The 25,891-nt window shown below is 41.3% G+C and overlaps 1 protein-coding gene across 2 annotated transcripts in view; it reads right to left on the reverse strand.

The window, feature by feature from the left end:
- PKP2 (plakophilin 2) overlaps window positions 1–18,711 on the reverse strand; it is a 36,879-nt gene extending 18,168 nt beyond the window's left edge. Inside the window, exons 1-5 of one of the 2 annotated variants that reach the window (XM_053978854.1) lie at window positions 18,504–18,711; window positions 11,415–11,527; window positions 8,267–8,958; window positions 3,740–3,878; window positions 968–1,175 (exon numbers count right to left, since the gene is read on the reverse strand). In XM_053978854.1, coding sequence (XP_053834829.1) covers window positions 968–1,175; window positions 3,740–3,878; window positions 8,267–8,958; window positions 11,415–11,527; window positions 18,504–18,711 — 1,360 coding nt within the window. Of the gene's footprint in view, window positions 1–967; window positions 1,176–3,739; window positions 3,879–8,266; window positions 8,962–11,414; window positions 11,528–18,503 lie in introns of both variants that reach the window. The other variant, XM_053978855.1, reaches the window with a different exon arrangement.
- Window positions 18,712–25,891: the final 7,180 nt, after the last annotated feature.

Consider the following 25,891-nt stretch of genomic DNA (forward strand, 5'->3'; position numbering starts at 1 on the left):
AAGGAAAGAGCATTAGCTTTCTGTCCACGTTGCCATCACTTTCACTGCCTCCCTCACTGGTCTGTAACAGCACTGAGAGTTAAGGCACTGTAGAGTAAATTACTCTCTGACCCAATTCTGCAACTGATGAGTGTGAAAAAATTTAAAACACTTTAATGTTGCAGAGCTGCAGAATTGAGCTAAAAAAGAGCCAACAATACAAAGCTTTGTTCTCCAGCTTAGGGAGCAGAGTATTTCAAATACTTTAAAGAATGCAGAATTACAGAAGGTCTTGACATGTCTGCTTCAGGAGAGGGCTGCTTGACAACTTCAGTATCTTTTCACACACTGTTCTCTTAATAGATTTTGTCCCTGGTGTCTAAAGATCATTTGAAATAAATCCCCATATATTTATTAATGTTTTCCATTTATAAAATATTAGCCTGCTCTTCCTTTGGATGCTAATTAGAAAGAATGTGGGTCACAAGCAGTGGAATTCCAAGAGACACACTATGGACACATGGGACTGCAGGGATGAAGTAGGAATCTGGGGCAGTGGGGTTTGGGGGAATAGAACAACCACTTTCTGTCCATGGCACATGACAGCTCTGGGTGACAGTCTTCAACAACGAACTTCTAGTAGGCACTGTTAGCACAGAGTCAAAAAATGAAGGCTGAGCTGCTGTGTAAGTAGCAGGCATTAATTATGGTCCCAGGCACCCCTAGGGAGCCTGACTTTCTTTTCTGGAATATCAAGGACACTCACTTAATCTCTGAAGAAGCTTTAAGAGGGAAGTTGCAGTTCCTAATCTCTTGTTAATGACTAAAGGCTGGTCTTGAGTAAGGACCTTGGAATTTTACCCTCTGGGAATTGCTTAGTGTAGGTGACAATGTTTTTGTATTTAGTCACTAAACAATCATGTACCTCTCCCTGAAAGCTTTCGCACTACTTAAAGCACTTCATGCTTGACTGCAGAGAAAACGCTACCTGTGATTTGTTTCTTAGTCTCTATGTCCCTGGTGTGCCGGAGCAGGCGGAGCAGGAGCGGGATCCCCTTCTGCTCTGACACTTCCAGTTTGTTGTCATTGTCCTCAAACACCAAGTTTCTCAGAGCACCACACGCTGCCCGCTGGATGTCCTCATTCTGAACCTCAAGGAGCTGTAAAAGTTTGGGGATGCCACCAAGTGAGAAAACCTGTGAGGAAAATAAAATACAGCAGAGAATCGTCAGATGCTGTAAATAACAAACTCCCCTTTCCCCCCGCCCCAGAAAACCTTTAAATAGTTATAGTTACAGTTATAACGTTTAAATAGTTATATTCATTTGCTCCTACTTGAGAGATTTGAAGCACAGATCATTAATCATTTGGACATGACTATTAACCTCTGGGCTTTTGTATGACTAATACTTAAAATCCACGACTAGGAGAGGCAACATGTTTTCATAATTAATGTCAGAGAATGATACTAAATCTCTTCCAACTTTGCCACAGATTTGTACTCTCTGACAAGACATTTAATCACTCTGCTTTTTAGCTTCCATGTTGGTGAAATGAATATTTGAGATTTAATTCTGGAACATTTATAAACAGGTTTTGGGGTTTTTTTCCCCTCAGCAACCAGCCTGATGAAAATGCAGTGTTCTTCCCAATGCATGTATTGAAAGTATATTAAAAACCAGTACATTACACTTAATACTTAACTATGCCACACAGAGGAAGAATAGCAAAACTAAGCATCAAAATGTAGAGCATTAACCATTGTTAGCCAGCTATCCATTGAACTACCCACATTTAGCACAGACTACTTTTCAGTGTTTAGATCTTTAGAAAATAAGGTTTTGGCCCCAAATGAATGAAGAATTTAAAAGATATTATTTTACAGTAGCTGTATGGAAACAAATAGTTTGTTTTGTTTGAATGAGGAATCCCATACAAACTGTGATATGACACAAGCAAGCCTGAGCTGACTCAGGAGTGAATTTACTCTGGAAAGTACCTTACATTAATGTACCATTGCCAACAGTCTCCTCCAGCATCTCAAAATGCCATATGGTTTTGTGGAAAAACTCACCCTTGTGCAGAACCAACAGCACACGAAAGGCTCAGAAATCTGATACAAGTGTCTTAAACAGTCCAGAGTTTAACGATAAAAAGAATTCAATACAACCAGCAGGTGCTGGCAATGCAAAGAAATGGAATGCAACAAAGCCTTCATGGAGTAAACTACACAGCCTGGCAGCCTCTCCTCTGATCCACCTGTACAAAAGGTACAGTTTCTTTATCCTGCTCTGCTGAGCTGATTCCCCCTCTGCTGAGTGATTGCAATCACTCAGCAATCACCTAAATGCCAGCAGAATGGAATACAGGAATATCTATGGTGAGGGCAGTGGTGCACAGAGCATGCTGAAGGCACATCAATCTATTTTATTGCAGTAGATCAGCCCTTTTGACACCAATACTGTAGTTGTTTGGTTTTTTAAACTATTTCTGCAGACTTTCTGTCAGTAATTTTAAGGCATTTGTAAAAGGAGTGCTATTTCAATCTAATTTGCTGAGAATTTACAACTACTATTCACTGGTCCTTCTAAATTTTCATTAGCAAACAAAATTCACCAAAATACTGAGAAGTTCACAATAACAAAAACCACTAGACCCACAAACTCTCAAATATCAGGGAACAATAGACAAAGAATGCAGGCTGAAAGGCTAAAAAGGGGACACAAGACGATGCCAACGTGAGCAAGTCTGACGGGCACCAAACAGAAAAGCTCATTATAGGTTATGTGGGTGCATATGTGAAGCATGTGGCTTCAGGCTGACCGCTCCAACCTGAACACTTGTTTTTCTGGGAAGCTGCCTGAGAGAAGTCTATGTAATAACCCACTTGCAAACATTCAATTCTGAAGCTCTGTCCTCAGTTTGAAGTTAAGGTTGCCACCTGTACTGTTATTTTCTCGCAAAATTGACTCTGACATACCCTAAATCAAGTCAAAAACACAGAGAGATGTTTGGCTGTCACTGAACTGGACTACATGCACAAAATTATGGAAATAAGGCTTGGATAACTGAGCACATTACAAACCAAAGCAGGTGTAATAATGTTTTTTAATAGTTAAAATAAACGATTGCCTTACACTTTATTGTACAGAACTGTTCAGCAGGAGAGACATATTTGGGTTCAGTAGTGACATTTAAAGAAAAGGAAGAGAGGATTTTTTTTAATAGACCCTTTCAAAAAACTTGTAAGAGACTTAAGAAGTTTCTTGTAAGAGACTTCAAAATTTGGTTAATCTAAACAATGTACTAATGCATGTGCACAGTTCCAGTGAGCCTTTAACCTTTTCCCTAATCCATGTATTTTTAAAACACATTTGTGCAGTCCTAACAAACTCTGAAGCTTGGATAAGTTTGCACTGTACTCAGAATCTTCTTTTTTGGGATATTTCTGCATACAACTCAAAAATGAGAGACAGGAGCAACTGTACTGACAAAAAGTTCAGACTCCATGATTTATAAAGGCTGAAAGAATTAAGTTTGTTCAGCTGAAAAAGGGCAAACCGAGTGGGTATACACTGAGTGGGTTCAAAAGAATCTGCAGCAAAACACATAAATGCATTTTAGGGAAAATATCTAACATCAGTATCCTATAAGATTACTCAGACTGCCTTCTTTCTTTTCATGTTGGCACACAGTGCCATAAAGTATAGAATCTTATTTTCTCTGCCTGATTGTAACTGGCAAAAGAATAATTACTTACTTTTCTCCTGGCATCTGCTTTTTGGAAGCTCTCATGCTGTATGAAAGTCACTGCAGCAAGGATCCTGGGGGTGGGCTGTGTATTTTCACTCTTCAGAATGTTCACTGCATGCTCCAGGGTCATCTCCACTTCTGGGCTCCTTAAAAGTATAGACAGAGAGATCTAGTGAAGAAAGACTGCAGAAAAATTATCAGTCTTGTAAAACTAGGATTTTTGTGTTTTTCATGTAACTCTAGCTTTTCTTAGAAATGTTTTTTCCTTTCCAGTAGCAGAAAATATCATAATGGCTTTAAGAGATACTGACATTCAGGGGGAAGAGAAGGTCATAAATATAAGTGTGGTTCTGGAGAAAACAAGTAATGTTTTCAGTTATAATAACAAAATAAAAATATCAGTTTCTATCAGTGTTTCCATCCAGTGGATGAATGAAGAATGTGAAAGGAAGGATGAAGAAGTGGATGAGGATCAAAAGAAAGCCAAAACCATGTCAGAGTGACTATTACTGGCCATGAAGATACTTTGATGTTTTCCTCAATAGTGTGAGGATTGTTTTTTTATATTTGTCCTTATGCCTTTCATCAGTGTCTTAGTTCTCAGACTACATCTATGCAGGATTCAGAACCTCCTTTTTTCAAAAAAGGAAGTTGTTCTTGTTTGAAATAGATGGGCAAAGCTATTTTTCAGGTGGGAAAAATAAGAATACCACCCATTAAACTGAGTATGTAGAGATCCTGTGGTAGAGAGCATCAAAAATATGGGCCACCACTTCCAGCATGTTTGCTTAAATGATGATTGTGTTAGACAACCATATAAAAAAAATGGAAAGAGAGGTCACCAAACACATTTTTTTCCCCAGTAAATGGAACATAAAACAATTATTAGCACGATCAGGTGCATTAGCTCTGGGACAGGTGGTTATGCTCCCCAGACTTTTTATTTACTTTTGGTTTCAAATATGCTGCACCCAGATAAAAAAAATGGGAAGAGAAAAGTTGACAAGAATGTGAGCATTCTTTTTTTTTTTTTTTTTAATCCAGATCATTTTGTAGTAGCAGATGTGCCACCAGCCAGAAAGGAATGAGAGAGCCGTCTGTGACCCACAGTGAAACAAGCAGCAATTGGCAATAACTCCCTACTGCAGAGCTATCAGAATCAGAATGGTTTACTTGATAATCATTCTCAGCAAATGAATCTGTAGTTAGACATTTTAACTCAATTACCTTTTACATAAAAATTAGTACCTGGGAAATATATTAACTAAAGTTGAACCTTAATTTTTTTTCTTTAAACTAAGCAGAAATATTAAATAATAATTAACAATGCTCAGAAAAGGGGAATTTGGAAAATTAGCCAGATCATATTCCTTCTTTTTACTCTGTAGTGGAACAGAAAAACAGGCTTTTCAAACTTTGGTTTTAGTTACAAGTCTTAAATCAGCAAAGCTTTTGAGACCGTGTTATAAATCTGCACATGTGACCATGTCTACCTGTTGGACACAGCAATAATTTTGGAGTGTTGTGACCAAATTCAGTCACTTTCTGTGAGCAGCAGACATCTCTGATGTACTAAATCGTGGCATTTCACTGACCAGCAGCTGAAGAGGGACAGAACCACGGGCTTCCCAAGGTCCAGGCTGATGTATGAGCTGATCCCTCAGGGCACACCAGAGAGTTTATGTGGGAAATCAGCCTCAGGATGCCAAAGGTGGCCTAGAGGAGTAAAAGTCCACCAGGAGCCACTGCCAGGCTGAGATGGACACATGGACAGGCAGACAGTGCATTTCTAGGTGCTGGGGGTGTAGCTCTGCCCTGACACTGACAGCAGCTCCCCCATCAGTTATCCCTTCATGCAGCAGGCAGAGGATTTCTCTCCTGTTGTGCACTGCCATACTTGGCTTGCTCTCCATTGGATAAAAATAACATTCCCTAACGTTTTATCTGGCAGCAATAAGGGATGCAATACCATCTCTGACCATCAATGGTATTCACAAAGCTGCAGCACCCTAACTCTTGTCAAAATAGAATTTGATGCAAAGATTCCATTCCCACCCTCAAAGTATTTACAGGCAAACTTTATTAGCTCTGTGGCTGACTGGCACATGAAGAGACACCAAACAAATGGTCAGCCAGGCAGAGGTTGTTAAACAGCACAATGATTTGACAGATTCTGACTTAATTGCCAAAGTATACCAGTTTTGAGACAAATACAGTTTGTGGCAGCTTTCAGCACATTTAGCGGTCAGATTCTGCAACCAGCCATTTCTCAGACAGCTTCAGGTTGAGCCTCTCTCTCTTCTAAGCTCTTAATCACAAGGATGCTTTTAACTGATTCATTTCACCAGAAGACACAGAGATAGCATCTCTGTACTCTGATTTTTTTCCACTTTGCTTTCATAGCATGAGCTAATCCTTTTACAGGAAGTTTAGAAATGCTTTTGTGATGTGTTTCAAATACTGTACACAGCTGGTCCACTACTTCTCTTTAACCTTACACAACTATTTTACATTCTCTTAATTCACTTGGAAAGACTTAAATGGTGGCTTGTGTTAAAAAAGAAAAAAAAACAGATTTCTGGAAAAATTAAATTACTCCAAAAACAAGCTTATCTTTTTCTTTTCCTTTATATTACTAAGGGAGTAATATGTCAGATAAATGCAACCTTCAAATAAGAGAATGAGAAATAACAAGAAAACTGAGAGTGTCTACAAACTCCTTGAACTGAGAGAACTTCTGGCAAATGCTGAACCTAAAAGCTGGCACTTAACAAATTATGCCATCACAAAGATTTCCAGCAGATCACAAATCTTCCATCTGAGTGAACATGGTCACATTAAAGCCACTTGCACAATGATTCAAGACTGATTTTTCCACCTGCAGGTATTAAAATACTTTGGTTGCTGCTTGTACAGACAGACAACCAGACTCCAGTGTCTGCACCTCCAAGAGAAAAGCCAAAATTGCTCCTACATGTAATTCAAGAAAAAATTGTTGATTGTGGCTCAGAAATGCATTCTAGAATGTGCCAGAAGTTAAGCAGATTATTAAATCAATGGGATATATATTTGTAAATTGTCTTACTGAAAAACAAAGTCCTCCCTACTGAAAAACAAACCCAGGTACCTATTTTCAGTATTACTACTCCAAAATTCAGTTGTTGTGACCTCTCACTTGGTTTTTCTGGACTTAATAGCTGCAAAGTCTGAATACTTATAAGTCAACATAATTAATGTCAGATCTCATAAATCCTGCATCACCCAGAGATGAAAAATTCAATCCAGACCAGCAGTGAGCATAATACCATATACGTTTGCAAATATAATCATAACACACAACATTTAGTTGACAACAAAAATACCTGATCTGCACATGGCAGTGGTATCAGGTGATGTCTTTCTCACACAGCAAGAAACACAGAAAAAAAAAAAGAAAGATTGGTCTTCAGAAAGATGAACTTAACAGCTACACAGTTATGGGAAAACAGCCATTCCTTAATAACACTGTTGTAAATTACACTACGATTAACTTAAACAGAAATGTTCGGATCCTTATTTGAACTATGAAACAACAACAAAAACCAGAATAAACATGCAAGTAACCATCTCCTGTATACCAAGTGGCTTGTTCTGTCCACTGAAATGCAGCAGCTCTGGAAAGAGTCGGAATTATTCTAAAATGAAAAGATATTCACTCCTGAAGGGAAATTCAGAAATAATAAAATTTCTCTTTTGAAAATGGAACAGATTTTAAACATTCTGAAATCTTCTCTGGAAAGGAATTTTTGGTGGAGGAAGTAATTTTGGGAAAAAACCCAAACAACCCTTTCCAGTATTTTAAACAATTTTCATGAAGTGTGGGGGCAGATTTGGGACTTTTTGGCATGGAGCTAACAGAGTTTCAAATAAGGATAACTCCCTCAGAGCATGTAGGATCTCATGGTAGTGGTAAGCTCTGGGGTCTTGGGATTCCGAGCAGTTTGCATTTGTTCTAGGGAATGATGGTGCTACAGAGCTAAGAAAAATTTCTGCCTGTGTTTTACCTGAAGTTTATAAAAACTAAGAAGTGTCCTTGAAACCATGGAGGATTTTTAACTGGAAATTGTCAATCTGCCAAAAGCTGTCCCATGGTACATTTCTGACCTGTTCCCGTGAGAACCAGTGCTGATATCGTATGGGCTCTTGTGAGCACAAAATTTGCCAATACAATTTTGTGTATTGTGACTTAGGTTGTAAATTACTCAGTGACTGTTTCATGTCTGCTGATAAAGTTAACTCTTGGCAAAAGAGGGTCCCAAACTTCAGCAGGAGGTGTAGACCTCGCACTGTACATACATATACAGTTTTCCTCCCCTTTCCTCCGTTGCACTGGATGTGGCTTTTTAAAAGCCAATCTACTTTCTGCCTCCTCTGCACTGATACTTCATGCATGGTGCTGGCTGCTGAACCACAGGCTATCAGTTTACTTTCTAACAAGCACGTTCCTGTCAGCTGTGAGAGCCCAGAGCCAAAGCAGGTCCTGCATTGTGCTTACCCCAGCTGAGATCCATTGAGGGTCACTTGCTCGCTCTGCAGGAAACCGTTTCTCCCTGCTGCGGCCACAGCAGCTGTCACTGGCATTCTCTTCCCATCCGTTTCTGCAGTGACACTGGCTATGGAAGCTGGCTGGGAAACCTCCCTCCTGCTCTGGGTGTTTCTGAAGGCGGTTTGGTAGAAGCTGGACCTCATAGATTGCCTGTTCTGAGACAAGCGGGACACGGTCGGGGACCTCACTTGTCCCATCGCACTCTCCGAGGCCAGGTAGTTTTCCTTCTCCAGGAGGTTGCTCATGCTGCGGCTGTTGCCAGGCTGGTGGTACAGAGGGACAGTGGGGCTGGGGTAGGCACCATCAGGGACAGCATCAGTGACAGTCCCCACGCGGGACTGTCTCTTGAAGGAGCGTCCCCTGTGCATGGAGTCACGCAGGGTGTAACCAACGATCTCGGAGCGAGCATATCTTGGCGGCACAGTCCCGCTGGATCTCAGGCCGTCTCCGTGTCTCATGGAGAATCCGGCTGAAATCCCTCCATCGTAGTGAAAGTCGTTAGACACGTAGGCCAATCTTTCCGGATTTCGCTGGGGCGAAACCTCCAGTCTCTTCAGAGGCTGCCTTTGAGCTCTCTCGTCCGTCATCCTGTAAGCAATCCTTGTCCCCCAGCCATTGGTGTAAGAGGATGGGGAGGCAACCTGCTACAGGGGGGGCATGAAACAACAGGAGCCACAGTAAGGTCACAGCATGTAGGATTAACAGCAGAGAAACCAAACCAAACAAAGTAATGGCAAAAATTCTACAGAGTGCTCTCGGAATCTCATAAAAAATTTTGAACATTGCTAAAATTGTGCATCAAATGGCATTCTGCCACACTTCTTGGTACCTCCCTCATGAAGGCAGGAAGAAGTACAGTCTAAACATCAAGAAACAAAGGCTAAGCATCCAATCTTCTGTCATGAACTCAAAATAGTTGCATAAGTCAATTAAGCCAGGTAATGAACAAATTGATTATTAATGGAGATTTTTTTCTGTTGAAACTCCTTGGGGATTAACACCAACATCTGCTATTAAAGCTAAATTCAAGGCTGTCTAATAGACAGAAGAAAATTAATCAAACAGATATAAAAAATATTATACTGAAGTGTCTGCATATTGATAATAACCTTATTAATATAAAATTATTTAGCACTCGTGTTCGTTTGTGGTAGGATCTAGTAAAAGGAGATAAATAGTCCCCTCCCTGTTTGTCTAGCCTCTTAAAAATTAAGGAGATTGTATAACATTCCAAGAAAATTAAAATTACCATTTCGCCATCTCAATGACTTCCCTAATTCTACAGTTGCAATTTTAGATTATTTTTTCTTCCTATACCTAATGGGGACAGACTGTACTGGATCATCATCTTGCTTTACAATTTTCTCTTTTCTAACCAAACAAATCCACTGCCACCAACCTTTCTTTGTAGAATGTATCTTCAAGACTCTTACTTTTAGGTACCGTTTGAGGCCTCTTGATTCTTATACTTTTTCTTGTACTCCATGTTGGACTGCATACTCCATTCAAAACCTTCCAGAACTAAATCAACTTGGGACACTATCTGGCCTTGAAATAGAGGAGTCATGGACCAGTTCTTAAAAAAATCAGTAAGCATAGGGGCATACATCCATAGAAGAAAGCTCCATATTTTCCATTTTCACATTGTGTTGAAGTTTAGAAATATAAATGGCATTTTTAAGGTAAACTGAGAAGTTTACACAAGCTTTTAATTAAACAAACAGTGCTTAGCAGATAGATGCCAGACTGAATTCCCTTAATTTCACTGTTAAGGAGATCCTGAGGGTGATAGTTGACTCACAAAGGAGTAAAGGTTATCGAAACTAGCAGGCTCCAGAAAAGATCATTGGATATATCTGTTTATTCTACAGAAGTTATGCAAGGATATCTTTATCTGTTGTTTGGGGATAATTAACGTTTTTTGTGGCTTTTCCCAGCTTTTACACTTTTTTCTCTTTTCTCCCCACCCCCTGCCTGGTAAACTGTGTTATTTTCTAGTGATTCCTATGTCACCTCCAGTTTTCTTCTTGTTGCTGCCTTCTGGAAGGAGTGAATTCAGGTCAAATATTATGGACTGCAGGGCAGATGAGAATAGAGGATGGGAGGACAGAGAATGGAATGTGTTTAGGTAAATGCTTCTGTCTCTCCCTATAGAGAGCCAGAGCTGCTCCACTGACTGGTCAAAAGCTGGGCTATTGCTTTTAGTGACAAAATGCCTTGAGTTTTGTCTTGAGTAGTCTAAAATTAGGAAAGAATTTCCCCTTTCATACACAGTTGTTTACCAAATAAATGTTTCTGTTCTCAAGCCAAAATGCTTTCAGTTTACTAAATTGATTGTGCAGGAGCATTGCTATTGAGCTGTGTTGATTTCCCAGGGGCTCATTCAAATAGGTTCAAAACCAATTATGCGCTGTGTCAAAAACCCTGCAGAAAACCAATTATTTATCTCAGCACTCAGGCCATGACCCTAAGAAAAGCTGGTCAAAATAACAAGAAAATTTATTATTAGATGGTTTAGAAACACCATTATATTGCAAGGACTGTACTGCTGGAATTCTTGTAATGATAAAACAGGTTACAACAAGAGTAGTTAAAATGATAAGGAGCTACTCTATCTTGTGAAAATTAAAGTATTTGTGAAACTAAAGCAATCTGTTTTCATTTGGTTTTGGATGCTTAATTCTGTTTGCCTGTGCAGCCTGGCCTCTGGCCACCCTGAGGTACAGATGTGCTGACTGAGCTGCTGGAGGGATGAAGTTCTGACTTGTCACAGCCTTTGCCTTAGTGGAGTGTAAATATGATTTTTCATTTTCTACCCAGATGCCAATTCTCACAAACCCAACAGGACTGCAAACAGCCCATCTTTATGACTGACTTGGATTTGGATATTGAGCTCTGAAGTCATTGGAAGGAAGGGAGAACATGAAGAGATTTCATTGTAAAACCCTCATTTTCTAAAAACCAGGTTTTAAGAAGAAAACAAAAAAGCAAACAAACCTTGTAACACCATCTAAATGCTATTATTTGTGGCAACAAAATGAATAAACTATATGTGTGATACTATTTTTATTTCTATTTATTTGTTTCCTTTCCTCACCTGGTTTGGCTGGTAATATGAGAAACTGTAGGGAGACCTTGGTGCAAAATCATTGTCAGTGATCCCCATGTTGTAGACACGCTCTGGTACACTGGATGCACGGTGCAGGCTGCCTGGAACCAAAGACTAATATTAGTAAGATCTTACCAAAACGTGGCATTGTTATAGAGGATGATACACAATACTGGTAGCAGTCAGCGCTGACATTTATATAAGCTGAAAATTGAACAGGGACATGATGGAGTGATATTTGCATTTTCCCGAGGATACAAGCCATTTTTTTTCCAGCTCCCTATGTACTTTGCTTAAGAGTTATTTTTAGCTTTTAGGAGTCCAGTGACTTGTGCAGCTATGAAAAATGTTTTAGCAAAGCAAGCTGATATTTTAAATATCCCAGATAACAAGCTGATTAAGTGCTGAGAAACAGTATCACTGAACTAAAACCACTTATTTTTCACTGTAACCACTTTGAATGTACATGCAAATATATAAATGCATGGTTTACCCTGGCTGACTATGACATGCAAAGTACACAAGAGATGAAAATATTGCAGCTGTAGATCAGAGCTAAGAAGCACAGGTTGATGTCTGTATCTGTTACTGTGCACCCTAGAGATGCAGATTTCACCATGTACAGTTGTAAACAAGCAGCACACTCTGAGTATAGACTCTTTGAGTATAGACTATTTCACAGTTGCCTGCCTCAGCCGCTGATGTTTCTTCCCCCTCAGGTGCTAATTTAATGACAATGTATTGGAGCAAATAATGCTTTACTGATCTCAGTGCTCCACCCAAGCAGCACAAAGAGTCTGTGAACAAACTCTATGGCTCATGGTGCTGTAAAGTTGGATTGTCCAACGACACTTCAAATCTGCATCTAAAAGGTTCACTAATCCTACAAATAATATCAAAGATCCACATCTTATCTAGTTATCTGCTCTGATTATTTTTTTTTCCATGACCCAGCTCTGAAAATAGAGCAGCACATTGTGTTTTTTTTTTTCCAGTAAAACCCCAAACAGGCCAACAAAACCTTTGGGCTGTTCCTTTTTTTCACGGATATAATGCATTTTCAAAGACTGAGTGCTTCTATTAACAAAACTTTCAAAAGCAACCGATATTAATGAAATATTTATTTATGAGATGCCCACATTACTATGAGAATCTGCATATAGGAATATAATGAAGACAGGTTTAAAGAGGTGAAATAGAAGTTGAAATCAAGAACTCAAATGAGTCATAAATGGGCCTACTAGGCTGAACAGGTAACAGTGGTCAATAAAGAAGTTAACTGGCCATCAATTTTCAAAATAGTAAATATTACCTGAGATACTACAGAAAAGAAATCTAAAGAACCAATAGCCGACTTGCCCAAACTGCTGAAGACCAAATTTGTGTATCACATAATACTGTAAAATACAATGCAATATAATGGCAGACGGTGATAATTTGAGGCTTTATAAAAGCAATTATTTTGCTTGTTTAATCATACTTTCCAATTCTCTCATTTTGGCAGATTTAAACATGTATGATTTGTTAGGACACATTCACAGTAACTTCGTGTCATGAGAGTGGAATGGTGCAGCTTGGTCAAACTCATGATTTGGATTGTAATCATTCCTTCCTGACATTACAAGGTTACCATAGCCCAAGGGTTACCTGAGCACATGAGAAAGAGGCAGGAGTAAATTGTTCTCTTATACTGCAAAAAATTCATAGAAATGTGCACCAACATCCCAAATCCACAGATTTGTTTGGATGTCTTATTTGTGTCATGTAACTCCCATAGAAATGTGCTATTTCAGGTGCCTAGTAAGAGTCCATCTCAGCTAAGTGCTGGCTTTTTAAAGATTTACTTTCTTCATTGCTGCATATTAAAGGACTTTCATACAATAAATCATGAAATATAAATAACCATAAATTTCTGTTTCTTTACAGTTTGTATTTTTTTTTTCCTGTTTATACTGTACTTAGTGAGAAAGTATTCTCAGTTACCTACTTAGGTCATAAAGGCCCTTTCAGCAAGTAATTTTTGCATATTTCAGGTAACTCTATGCTTGTCTTTATTAAAAATAAAAATACAAAAAAGAGGGTAAGTTAAAAATAACAAGGCCATCCATTAAATGGTTGAGGATAAACTACATATCTAATAGTTCCCTCCTTAGAAGAACAAAATACAGTCAATCAAAAATTGTACCATGCAGTTATCTTTCAAGCAGTCCCCTTTTTTCACCTTCCGTCTCCCTGTGAAATTATCCATCAGTAAAAGCTTTTCTCTTTCAGAGACAAACACATGGAATTTTCCAACCTATGGAATTTTACTTTGCAGTTATGCCTTGCTTGCTCTTATCACATCAGTAAATTATTTTGCTGGCCTTTTACCTGTAGATTTATTAGGCAGACATAAAAGGCATGTTTTTTACTGTGTGCTGGTTACTTGTGCCAAAAGTCAGGGTGGTAAAGGAAAAAGTGTGAAGTACTGTGCCTTTCCAACAGTTATGAGATACAGAATAGGTGATCTGATCAGAACTTGCCTGTGCCAGTGAGGCTTCCCTCAGTTTATTTTCACCATACTACAAAAACCTTACACACCCAGTGCACTGTTTTGTTGTTTGATTTTAAAAAGCCATGAATTATTAGTTTTAAAATTTATATGATGTTCTCATTTACTGTTAGGACTAATACTCTCTGACTGTGGTTCTCAGTGTTTTAAGTCTCACAAAAACTTTCTCCTCAGGAAATAAGCACATGATTCAGTTAACTCATCCACAGGGGACAAACGCTATTTGAGAGGCCAGAGGACACCACAGTTGATTTCCAGCAGCCAATCAGGAAAAAAAATGGGTTTGCTTCAGGCCCTGCATCATGTCTGTCAACCCATAAGGGTATTTTGGACAACTCAGGCATCTCAGACAGCACAAGACCCATGTGTGGGCAGTTGAGTGGAACTGCTTATCAGTTGCCTCTCTGCTGTCAGGATGAACTAAAACAACTAAGGAACACCTTGGATGTGTCAGTGGAGGAGGCAAACTGAACCCCTCTGCTCTTTTCCACGCCTAAAATAAAAGTGCAGAAGCCACCTGATATTGCAACAGTTACAAGAAAATTCTGAGACCAGAAAAAAATAATTCCAGTATCAGGAGGCAGCAGGCTGTACAGATGACTGAGCAGAAATCCCATCTGTCTCCAGAGAGGCTCTTCTCAAGGCCCCCTTTGTTCCCCTGGAAGTGACAGTCCCAACACCTCCCAAGGCCTTGAAACTTCTGCCCAGCAATCACTGCCTATGGCTGCAGACAGACCACCCCAATGTTTGCTTTGCTTTCAGAAACAACAATGACAAGAGGCATCTCTAAGATATCTGGAAGATGAAAAGGACAATTATCTCCACTAAGGAGCTGGGTGTATCGAATCCCCCTTAAATCACGTACAGGGATAACTCTGTGTTGTGAGTCTTCTTCAGTGCTTTTGTATTTCAATGGATACTATGAAAGCCAAATTTTGATTTTGAACCTCTCAGTGTAGTCCTCAATGTGTACCTGTACACATCAGTGTAAGAGGAACTGAGGGACTGTCACACAGCCTGAGTGCCCCCCTGCCCAGTGCTCACTGTCCACTCCTGCTCAGGGCACCTGGTTGGTCACCTCCTCCATGGGGACTCCTCAGTGCTCCTGGACTGGCACTCTTGCATCCCTTTTTATACTTCAGCACTCAGGATGGACCGAGATGATGACATTTAATAATGGCATATCAAAACCATCACTGAATCCCTTCATCTCCAGATCAAAGAGCTTTCCTTTTGATTGTGCTCCTTCATCACTCCGCCAGCACATGCCTGGTCCCAGAGGAGTTTTTCTAACATTTTGTGTTGGTTAGGCCATTTACACAAGGGTCCAAATTTAAGAAAAAGATTTCTTCTGGCTCAGGAAGCAGAGGCGAGGAATGTTACAAAACCAACAAAATTTGAAAGTCAACATGGATATTTTTTCTACTTCCTTATCCCAGAAAGATAGAAACAGAAAATTACTATGGAACAGTTAACATGCCAGCATTCTGCAAAATAGAAAGCTAAGGATAGAAAAGTGCCCTGAGTCCCTAAAAGCAACTGCAATAAGAAAACACTATGAATTTTTTAAATTATTAAATGTGAGGAATAAAAAAGTCTCTGATTTCTATCGTCTTATATCTGATGCTGTTTATTTGGAAATCATGTAAGATTGAATTCTGCTTTTATTTTTTTGTTTGGTTGGTTTTTTAATAAACACACTGTGTTTATAAAACTTGTTAGAAAAAGAATCAGTACACAGGCAGCAGTTCATCAGGCCTTTTGGTTTTGTGTGATACATTACGCAATTCTGCCCTCATTTTTTACAGTCAGGATCTGATAAGGATGCCTTAAAGAGCCAATCAAAATCCAAAAGGAACAAGAGGAGAGGCAAGTGGACTCATTAACAGAATGAAGTTTAAATAATTCCTAAAATGTATATGAAATAAAAACAGCATGTGCAACAAAACACCAGTCATTAAAATCTCTGATTCCAAATGCCACTTTTACTTTGATAAGGTGGAAACACCTACCATTGTATTTCCATTCCTAAATAGCATCCAGAAATTTGATATGACTGCTTTAGCTGTTCAAAATGTTTAAGGGCAGCACAATCTTTAATTTATAAAGGCTCAGCAGTGGATAAACTGGACAAGTTGCAGCTGTTGTTGAGCTGCTTGAAAAGCTATTAACAAATCTTGACAACATCTTGAGAAGAGTTGAGGACATATGTAACTTCAATCCTTTGGCAGCAGGTGGAATCCTCAAATCTGAAGACTATTGAATTTCTATTATCAGAAAGAAGCACACCTTCCAAAAGGGGGAAAAGGGCATGAAACAACAAACAGTATGGGGGTAGGAGATAAAAAAATCATTTTTTCCATATAAAAGCAGTGCTGAAGGCTAAGCAGACACATCTAATTTGAAACTCTAAGGAGAAATTATGCTGGCTGACAAATTGCTTCTTGTGGCTTCAAAGTGTCAGTAGAGTATAGTCAGAGTAGAGTCAGTAGAAAAAGGATGTGCACTGATGACACTGGGCAAGACCTTTCCTAGCACTGATTTTTCACACCCAGTGGTTATGTGCTTGGCTAATTTTAGGCATGCATGTGAACACTGTGGTTTGGTATGCACTAAGTACCTCGCTGAGCAGAGTCTGAAATTCTCCTACAGACAGGACAGTTATGTCACAGGGGACTGCTCCTGCTCCCTCTAAATCTTTGTAATCCTCCCCTGAAACTGCAAACAATACAGGAACCTTGATGAATGTAGCCAGAAAAGGGCTGTAATTCACAGAAAATGAAGCTTTTGCATGTAAAAAAGGGCATAGTTGTTAAAAGTTCCCTACAGATCAGAATTCAAATCTTTCTGAAAGCATGGTCCATTTTTGAGCAAGTCTATATAGAAAGCAGATTGGGGCACACATGCAAGTTTATATATATTTTTCAGGAAAGTCAACATGTTAAATGCAAGACTGACTATAATTCACATTATATATATTAAATATCTAGACAGATATACATGTATTATACATATGCATAGATTAATGGAATGCATTTCAGTTTTCATTATTTTTTTCTGAGTTTTACAGTGGTACTAAAAATTGTACAACAACTTGCCCATAAAAATATGTTTGAAAGAAGAAAAGTTCATTTTTGCATGAACAAGACATATTACAGACATGGCATTTTCCACCCCTTAGCCTGAAGTTTAAAGGTTTTGGTGTCTCAGAAATGCAAGGGCATCAAATACTTGACTTTTAGAAAAACAAAGCAAACCAAGATAACTATCCCCAAATACATCAGGTCTGTTAATGTATTCCAGAGAAGCCAGGATGACTTGAGAGCAGGGGAACTCTGTTTTCACAGTGTTTTATGCATGGTTTAGAGACATGAGCTCAGGTTCGTTACACTGTATCATTTATAAACTACTGCTTTTTACAGGCTCTCTGCTGAGAGAAAAAGAAATTAAGCTACCCTAAAAGTGTTTAGAATCTGTATTTAACTGACAGCAGCCAAGCTAAGGACTTGCATGTTTATCTGTACATTGCACACCCGTTTATGTGATTAAACTGATTTCTACAAGCAGAATATGTCCATTTTTTGCCATGAGCTGTTTTTTAAAATAGAGGCCAGACAAAGAGCAAGAAAATATTCGTCTGCCTGACTCTTAAGATAAATGAGTGAAATATAGTTATAAAGACTTCTGTCTCACAGCTTTTAGCAAGTGAAAGGTGAAAGCTTCTTTAAGGACAAGAGAGCAACAGGGCATGTAGGCTGCGAGTCAGTCACATCTTCCCACTTAAAATTAAAGTCTCATGGTATATAAAGTTTTCATGAATAGTTAAGACTAAACCCCTCGAGCATTTTGTCTTTAACCGTCAGCACCTGGCAGGCACCCTGTGGGTGCCTGGTGCTGTGGTCGGGCTCTGCTTGGGGCACAAGGTGTGGCTGCAGATTTCCTGACGGGTTTGGCCTTCTGGCTACAAGATCTGGGAAGCCAGGGATGATTGACGTCAATTTGTAGCATGCATGTCAAAGAACTGGGTAAATAATGTCTGATAGCATTATCGTTCTGTGCTTCCCGTTCATGCCTTTCCTAGAGTCACTTTTCCAAACTATTTTTTTTTTTTTGTAATTTCACGGTTAAACAAGGCAAAACTTTTCCAACGATTCTTCCCATTTTACTTCGCAAAAAGGAGCAGTGGGTAAAGCTAAAGGCACTAAAATAAGCACATGGAGCGGCTGTTGGATCAGGAGAATTTCAGCTCGGTTCCCTTCTCGGGCAGCGGAGAGCCTGGAGCGGCCGCGCCACGCACCGAGTTACGGCCGAGGTTGGGAGGGAGAAACTTCTGACGCGCGGCGGTGGCAAAAGAGTAAAAGAAGAGGCGACAGAGCCACGATTTTGTTCCCGAGCGGTCCACACGCCCAGAGCCGGGAAGCCGTGGACACGGGGCCAGCTGGGGTCCCATCCCGAAGCCGTGTCCCAGGTCCCTTCCCGTCTCCCGCCGCCACCGGAGAGCATCGCGGGGCGGGGCGGGCACTCACCATTGTACAGAGAGCCCCGGCTCTTCCTGGCCAGCGTCTGCTGGACCTGCCGGTGGATCCGCAGCGCCTTCTCCTCCCCGGCGCGATCTCCCGACAGCTTCAGCCGGTCCTCGGAGGGCAGCGCCAGGCTGGAGCTGTCCAGCTCGCCCAGGATCTGCTGGCCCAGCACGGTGCGGATGTAGCCCTGCTCGGGCCCGCGGCCGGCCATGGGCACGGCCGGGCTGGGCTCGGCTCCGCGGACCTGTTGCGCCTCCGCCGCTTTCCCAGCGCCGGGGCCGAGCCGCGCCCAGCGCGCCCCGCCCGCCGCACAGGTGCCAGGCACGGCCCTCTCCCCGCCCCGCCCCGCTCCGTGGGGACCGGCACTCCCCTCCCTGCTCGGCCCCTGGCCGCTATTCCGCTCCTCTGCCCTGCCCGCCGGGGGAAAGGGTCCGCCGGGGCTGCCCGGCACAGCACGGCATAGCCCAGCCCGGCACAGCCCAGCCCGGCACAGCCCAGCCCAGCCTGGCACAGCCCAGCCCAGCCTGGCACAGCCCAGCCCAGCCGTCGCCAGCGGGGAGCGGCCGCCGCCGCCGGGAACCGCCGCTTGTCCCCGTCCTCCCGCCGGGGCAGTCCCGAAGCGGCCGGGACTGAGCTCCTGGGGCCGCGATCGTGCGTTTGTGTGCGTGTTTGTGTTTGTTTTTGTGTTTGTGTGTGTTTGTGTCGCACCCGCCAGGACACCGGGTTCCCGTGGCACACGCGCCCCCCCCGTGAACAAATGCACGGACCCATTTTAAACGTATAAATATGCGCTGTCCTCGTGTGCCATCCTCATCACGGTATATATAAGATAATTCGATATTCTTGCGCTTTTAGACATTTTGTAGGTAAGTTTCAGCCTGGAAATAGAAGATGCTGTAAGCGCGGTGGTCCGTGCTGTGAAGACCAAACTTTCAGGCGGGAGTGGTTGTAGGGCTGCTGGTTTGGGAGGTTTTCCTACTGTCTGGGCTTTTTCCAGGCTGCCCTAAGGGATTGTAGAGAGATAAGTTACAGCCACCTTCTCTCAGTTTGGTTGTAGAGGGGTGATGAGGGAATTGCTCAATTAAAGCTTGGAAAAACCCCGACCGGCTCTGCCCCTGCTGCCGTGAGGGGTTTGTGCCCTGAAGTACAGCTGGGGGAAGGCTGAAATTCTCACACGATCTCAGGACACTGCTTGGAATTAGTGTTCAAACACTCTGCTCACGGTGGGTTCAAAGGAGGAGGAACAAAGGAACGGACAGTTTTTTGAGGAAAGGAAAATTCAGGCTTTGGAAACAGAACTAGGCAATACGAGGTTGCACAATAAAAACAAAACAAAAACAAAACAAATTCCACCAAACTGCATGTAGGTATTTCAACAGAAAACCCGCTGATTCTTGAAAGCAAATGAAAACTAATGAGTCTTTCAGCTTCACGTATTGCTATTTCAGAGACATGCTGGGACTCAAAATGAGCTATTGAAGCTTGTTTTTTACCAAATTTCAGACAGCAGTGGGGGTACACATGGCTGGGGAGGAACTGGGGTGACCTTTGACTTCGGGTACACTGCGCCACAAGAAAGGCAGAGAGGGAGCAGAAAGGCTGGAGATGGTGGGGCGGAGGGGGAACCAGCTGGGAAAGAGGAGCAGGAATTTGTGAAGAGGAGGAAATTGGAGGTATGTGGCAGAACTGCAGATAACAGTGGTTCCTCAGGGACACAGCTATTTTTGTTGTGCAGTAGGATAAGAATAATTTGCACCTTGACCTGTTAATAAAGCTGTGTTCATGTCATCAGTCAATCATACACTCCTGATGAATATGGGCAGGAAATAATTGTAACAGAAAAGTGCAAGAGTAGAAAAAAGAAAGAATGGACAGGATAGGGTAGGAAAAACAATGGGGAAGACACATCACAGCTAGAAAGGAATGTAAACTATGTCAGAAGCTATGTTAGACCCTTTTGCTGACATGCAGACAGTCACAAAAGCATTTCCAGTAAACAATAGATACTTCATTCTCAGGCAGTATGAGTGAGGAGATTAGAAATAGTCTAAAAAATGTGAAACATTTCCTCCCCTCTTCCTTTACCCTGCCCTCTTCTCCATTCCTGAACTCCAGCACAAACATGAATTCTAGATAGTTTTTATAGTCAAAACCAATTTGGTTTAACACAAAATAATGCACCTGAAATAGATTTAATATTTAGAAAATACTCTTGCAGAGGGTGTCCTCAGATGCCACTGACACTACAGAGTGTCAGTACAAGCTCTGGGCACAGTGGCATCGCGTCTGTTGAATTGTTATTAACTTTATTTAGCAAGTATGTACATTTCTTTGTGCTTGTGAGATCCATGGCAAAAGAAATAGCAGTTCGCTCTGGGCTTTAAAATTTTTAATTAGATTTCTGAGATAGATTTCTGTCCTTGTAACTAGGAGTGCTGACTGGAAAGTTGGGGGCAGGGGGAGAGAGGAGAAAGAAACAATTTTGCCTGCACAGCAATTCAGAAAATGCTTAGCCAAGATCTTAAATAGAAATTAATTAACTTTTTTCTTAGATGAAGAAAATAAACAAATGTCATGTAACTGATTGCCCCATCAATAGCAACTCCTTGAAGTTGATTTATTTTGGATTAATATCCCATCTCAACTGAATTTAAAAAAAAAAGCCCAAAGTCTGTTGAGAGTGAAATACTTTAGCAGTGTCATTTGCAGGTGGAAAACAACATAGCTGGGATTATCCCTAAAAGATTGCAACTTGTGATGCATGTTTGCTCATTAGATTTTTGAAAAAGATAATTAACTATAATGCAAGTGCTGATTAAGGGATGTGAAACACCATCTAAAAACATTTGCTTTCAGCCCAGTGTCTGATGCAGTCAAGTAGATCAGGAAACCAATTTTTTTTTAATAAGACATATTTCTTATTCTTACCAGATGTGCCTGGCCTAAACCACAAAACCTTTCTCCACCAGAAGTTTCCCACAAGTGATATTTATATGAAAGTTGTGGTGATTCATTCTTTCACTATTTTTTTCCTTCCCAGTCCCCCTCTCTCTCTGTTAGGACTTATGGAGCCAGCCAGGTTTGTGCCCTGGAAACAGATGATTTTCAGCTGCAGGAAAAACGGGTGTAAGTATGAACACTGATGCATTCATTTAAATGTGAAACAGCATCTTAAATGCACCCAGAAATAATGTGTGTAAACCCCTAGGACCACACAGAAAACAAAGTGCCATTCACTCAAGGTTTGGTTTCCCTCCGTTTTTGTTTTGGATCCCGTGGCTGGAGGTGTTGTATCTAAGTACTGGCTAGTCAGGAAGAGCAGGATTTTTTTTCCTACAGGTGTCCTCTTCCCTCTGGTTGGATTTGCGTGATCCCACCGAAGGAAAGGCCAGGAAAAGCCCTTGGAGAAGCGAGAGGCCACAGTGCCACCGCGTGTCCCCTTGCTGGAACGGCACGGCCAAGCCCGCCCGGTGCCAGCTCCCGGCCAAACCCAGCAAACCCGGCAGAGCTTGGAGAGCGCACAGGGAAGAGTTAACTGCGTGCTTTAAAACATCCGTATTTTATTGCAGATCCGTATTTTATTGCAGGTTTTTTTTTTTTGCATCTTCTTCCAGTAGCATTTTATTTTTTCACTCTAGCATCATTTTTGGAAACAGAGAAGCAGAAGATGATCTATTTGGTCCTGTAGGATAATTTAAAGTCAATACTTTTTTTCCTGAGACACCTAGAGGAAAAGTGTGATAGCAGTTCTCTGCCTGTAAGAGATATTGCAATAAACGAAATGAGGGCTGTGATTGAGACTCTCTCCCTGACCTAGACAGAGTTCAAGGGAGCAGCAAATTGCCTGAGGAAAGGAAAACCATAGTCACACACACACACATACACACACAATGAAAATTATTCTCATTGAGACGTCACAAGCATTCACTCATTTCCATGAGGTGAGTGTGGGACTACTGGTTTTGAAAATCCAGGCCATAGCCTAGAGCTGACAAAGTGACTTGAGCAATGCCATACCAAAACTGCTGCGTGGCCATGAGCTTTGCTTTATGTCTCAAGAGAGCCAAGGACTGCAGATAACAGTGGCTCCTCAGGCTTCTTTTTTTTTTTTTATTGTATAGTAGGACATGACTCACCTGCATCCTGCTGTCATTAACAAAGCCCTGTTCAGTTCATCAGTCAGGCCTCAGTTTGTTTCTCCCTGCAGCTGGAGGTGTTGGTGTCTAGAGCAGGGTGGCAGCTGCTGTTGGCCAGTACTGTAGTCCCCAGGTAAGTCCCCAGCCACAGTCTGAGGAGCAGCCTTGCCTGGTGTCACTGCCACACAGTGACAGATCAGATGGGAATGGGGTGGCGCTGCCAGGGATCTGCTAGGGAGCTTTGCTGGGGTGCATTCAACCAAGGGAGGTATTTGAAGGTTGTGCCCAGCGCAAGTTGTGGGGTTAGATTGTGCTCTGCTACAGCAGAACAATCTCCAAGAGAAAGGGTGGCTGCCCTTGTGTACAATGACACCTGTCCTCTGTGATGCTGTAAAAGGGTTTTGTCACAGTGAAGGAGGCAGCAGGAACAGAGGGAACTGAGATAACATTTTTAACATGCCCGACCATGAATAATCCCTGTGGAGCTTCCCCAGATAGATCCTGGGGAATGTTTTACTTGATAGTAGGCTCCTCTGAACTGTGGGTAGGGGACAGTCTGGTTGCACAGCCCCATTGGGAAGGTATTTTTCAGAGATTAAGAATGGAGGAGACAGCATTAATCTAAATTTTCCAGTTCCCAGCTGATCCTTTGTGTTTGGCAGGATCATCTAATGCTGTGATCTGGAGGTGGGGTGGTCAGCAAGTTCTGGGGCAAGGTGGCAAAGCCCCTGCTGTCCCAGCCAGTCAATATCTTGTGGATAACCTTCCCCTGACTGTGCTCTTCTTGCCCAGTTTATCGCAGCAGGCTCAAGGCTTGCTGGCAAAGCAGACAAAACTTAGCAGCAGGGAGATATGGGCAAAGCTGGTAATGCTGCATTTAAGCATCAATAAAGTAACAGCATGGTCCTGTCCATGTGTTGGACTGTTGTCCTGCTGACTCAAGCAATTGACTTGTCCTCTTGTCCTCATTTCTTTTCTTTCCAAATCATCCTATCATTTTTAGACTCTCACTTTAACAATCAAGTGTAATACTTTAAAAGTTTTCTTTTTCTTTCTCCTTTTTCAGCCTCAGAGATGCACATAAGCAGTTTTTAGGACAAAGGTTGTGCCCTGCATCTGTCAGTTCTTGAATCATCTGGGAAGACAGCCAGGAAAGATCTGGGAAGACACATTCAAATGGTGGTATCAGACACTGTGCTATAAAGAGCAGCGATGCAATGTGACTCGTCTGCAGGGCTTGGAATGAAAGGAATGAAGTGAGGCTAATTCCAGGAAGCTGCAATCACTGCTCTGGGTAACACACTTATTCTGTTGTCTCAGGTGTGGATGCTTTCCCAGGCATTAACATTTTGGTCGCTGTAGTAAAAGAATGTGCTGTATATGTAGGTGGAGGTATAAATATTCTGAAAGTGAGGACATTGGGGTTTATTTTTGTTTATTTGGGCTGTTATTGCATGCAGTAGCACCTAGAGGCTCTGAATTTTATCAAGGCCCTCTTTCATTGGGTGCTGCATGTGTGAGAGTTTTTTGAATTCACCTTGTGCTACAAGGAAACAATACCATCCAAATGACTGGCGTCTCCTCTTTATATACAAGTCAGGGATGGAGAAATTATATGTTTTTCCTTAAGAAATGTGGTATCCCAGAGAATGAAAACCATCTCTTATTTTCTGGCTCCTAATTTTGAAATGTATGAGATGGGATTATTGAGGAAAGTATTAGAGTAACATTTAAAAACACTCTTTTTTTTTCTAGTGTTAGTAAAAGAGTTTCTATTGGTCATATCTCCCCCATCAATAAGATGATAAAACTTTGAGATAAAGCTACTTTTTTTTTTTTAATAAGAGCTGTTAACAGCTGTCCTTCAGGCAAAATGAAAATTCTTATTTTCATTAAAATATCCTAATTTCTTTTCCTATTATATTTAGCAAAATTGTAGAAATCAGTACTAAGGGTGCTTGAGGAATATACCTACTCATTTGCTGCTGTAGAACAGGATTAGCGGTATCTAAAATAACACAGAGATCTTCCTAATCTGCTTTTAATATATTTAATGTGTGATGGGAGACTATTTCTGTATCATTCTGTTGATCCACAACCTGAGGGTGCACACGTGAAAGGTCTGTTATAACAGACACTCATCTGCAGTATGCCATGTAATGCACCCTACCCAGTCACCATAAGAGAATGACAGAATGCACTGAAACTTACAGCACATGAAGCTGGAAAGAAACTGAAGTGCACATGCATGTTCATTTTGGAATTCCCAACTGCACAAAGCAGGCACAAAGCTGGCCTCTGTCTTTGGGGAAGGAAAATCTCAGACTCCAGTTGCCAGAAGAGTTTGTAAGCAATCTGTATGTAAGCCCAGCAGGTCCAGCTGGCCAGCAAGGACTGCTGTCAAGAGCTGCTCCATGACACAATGACTTCCCAACAGTTTAGGGAGGTTTTTTTGGGGGTGTTTTTTTTTTTTTTTTTTTTGGATCCATCAGTTTGATCCACATTTTATGGGCACATTTTTTGTGAGGTCAGGGAAAGTACAGTCCGATCTGATCCTGGCTCAAAATAATTGCAAACAGGTTTGCAGTGTAAAAAGCTACCTGGTTTCCTAAACGTTTTAAGGTTTATAGCTCTTTTTAGGTTTTGCTGTTAGCACAATGAGTGGTGGGTATAATACAAGGAAAAAGTAAATATCCTAGGCATTTCCAACATGGTCTAGGGAGTGCACAAGAACTATGGCTACCCTAAGGTAACCTACCATGCTGCCATAGTAGCCAGCAGTGGATGTCTGGTATAAAAACAGCACAAAGGTGGAACAGTACTCCCTGAGTATCCTTCTGCACCTTACAGCAGCTCAGGGATATCTCCAGCCAGAGGCAGTACCTTTGTGTTTAATTGTCTCAAATGATTTTCCCCTATTTGTTTGAATGATGCCTTTTTGCATGACTGTTGCCCCTCTCTAACAGGTTATACAGCTTAATTACAGGGTATGAGAAGATACATTCCCTTTTGTGTTGTTCCAAAATGCTGGATGATAATTTCATTTGATGTAATCTATTTTTGGCATTATGAAAAAAAAAAAAAGTAATAACAGTTTCTTATTCATCCTGTCTGTGCTACTGATTATACAGTTCACTGTTATGTTCCTCTGAAATTGGTTTTCCAGGCTGAAAAGTCCTCTAACCTTTTCATCTCCCTTTCTATGCAAATTGTTTCAGATTGTAGGTCACCTTTATCACCCTTCATTTTTCTTGC

Source organism: Vidua macroura, chromosome 5, assembly GCF_024509145.1.
Source record: "Vidua macroura isolate BioBank_ID:100142 chromosome 5, ASM2450914v1, whole genome shotgun sequence".
NCBI lineage: Eukaryota > Metazoa > Chordata > Aves > Passeriformes > Viduidae > Vidua > Vidua macroura.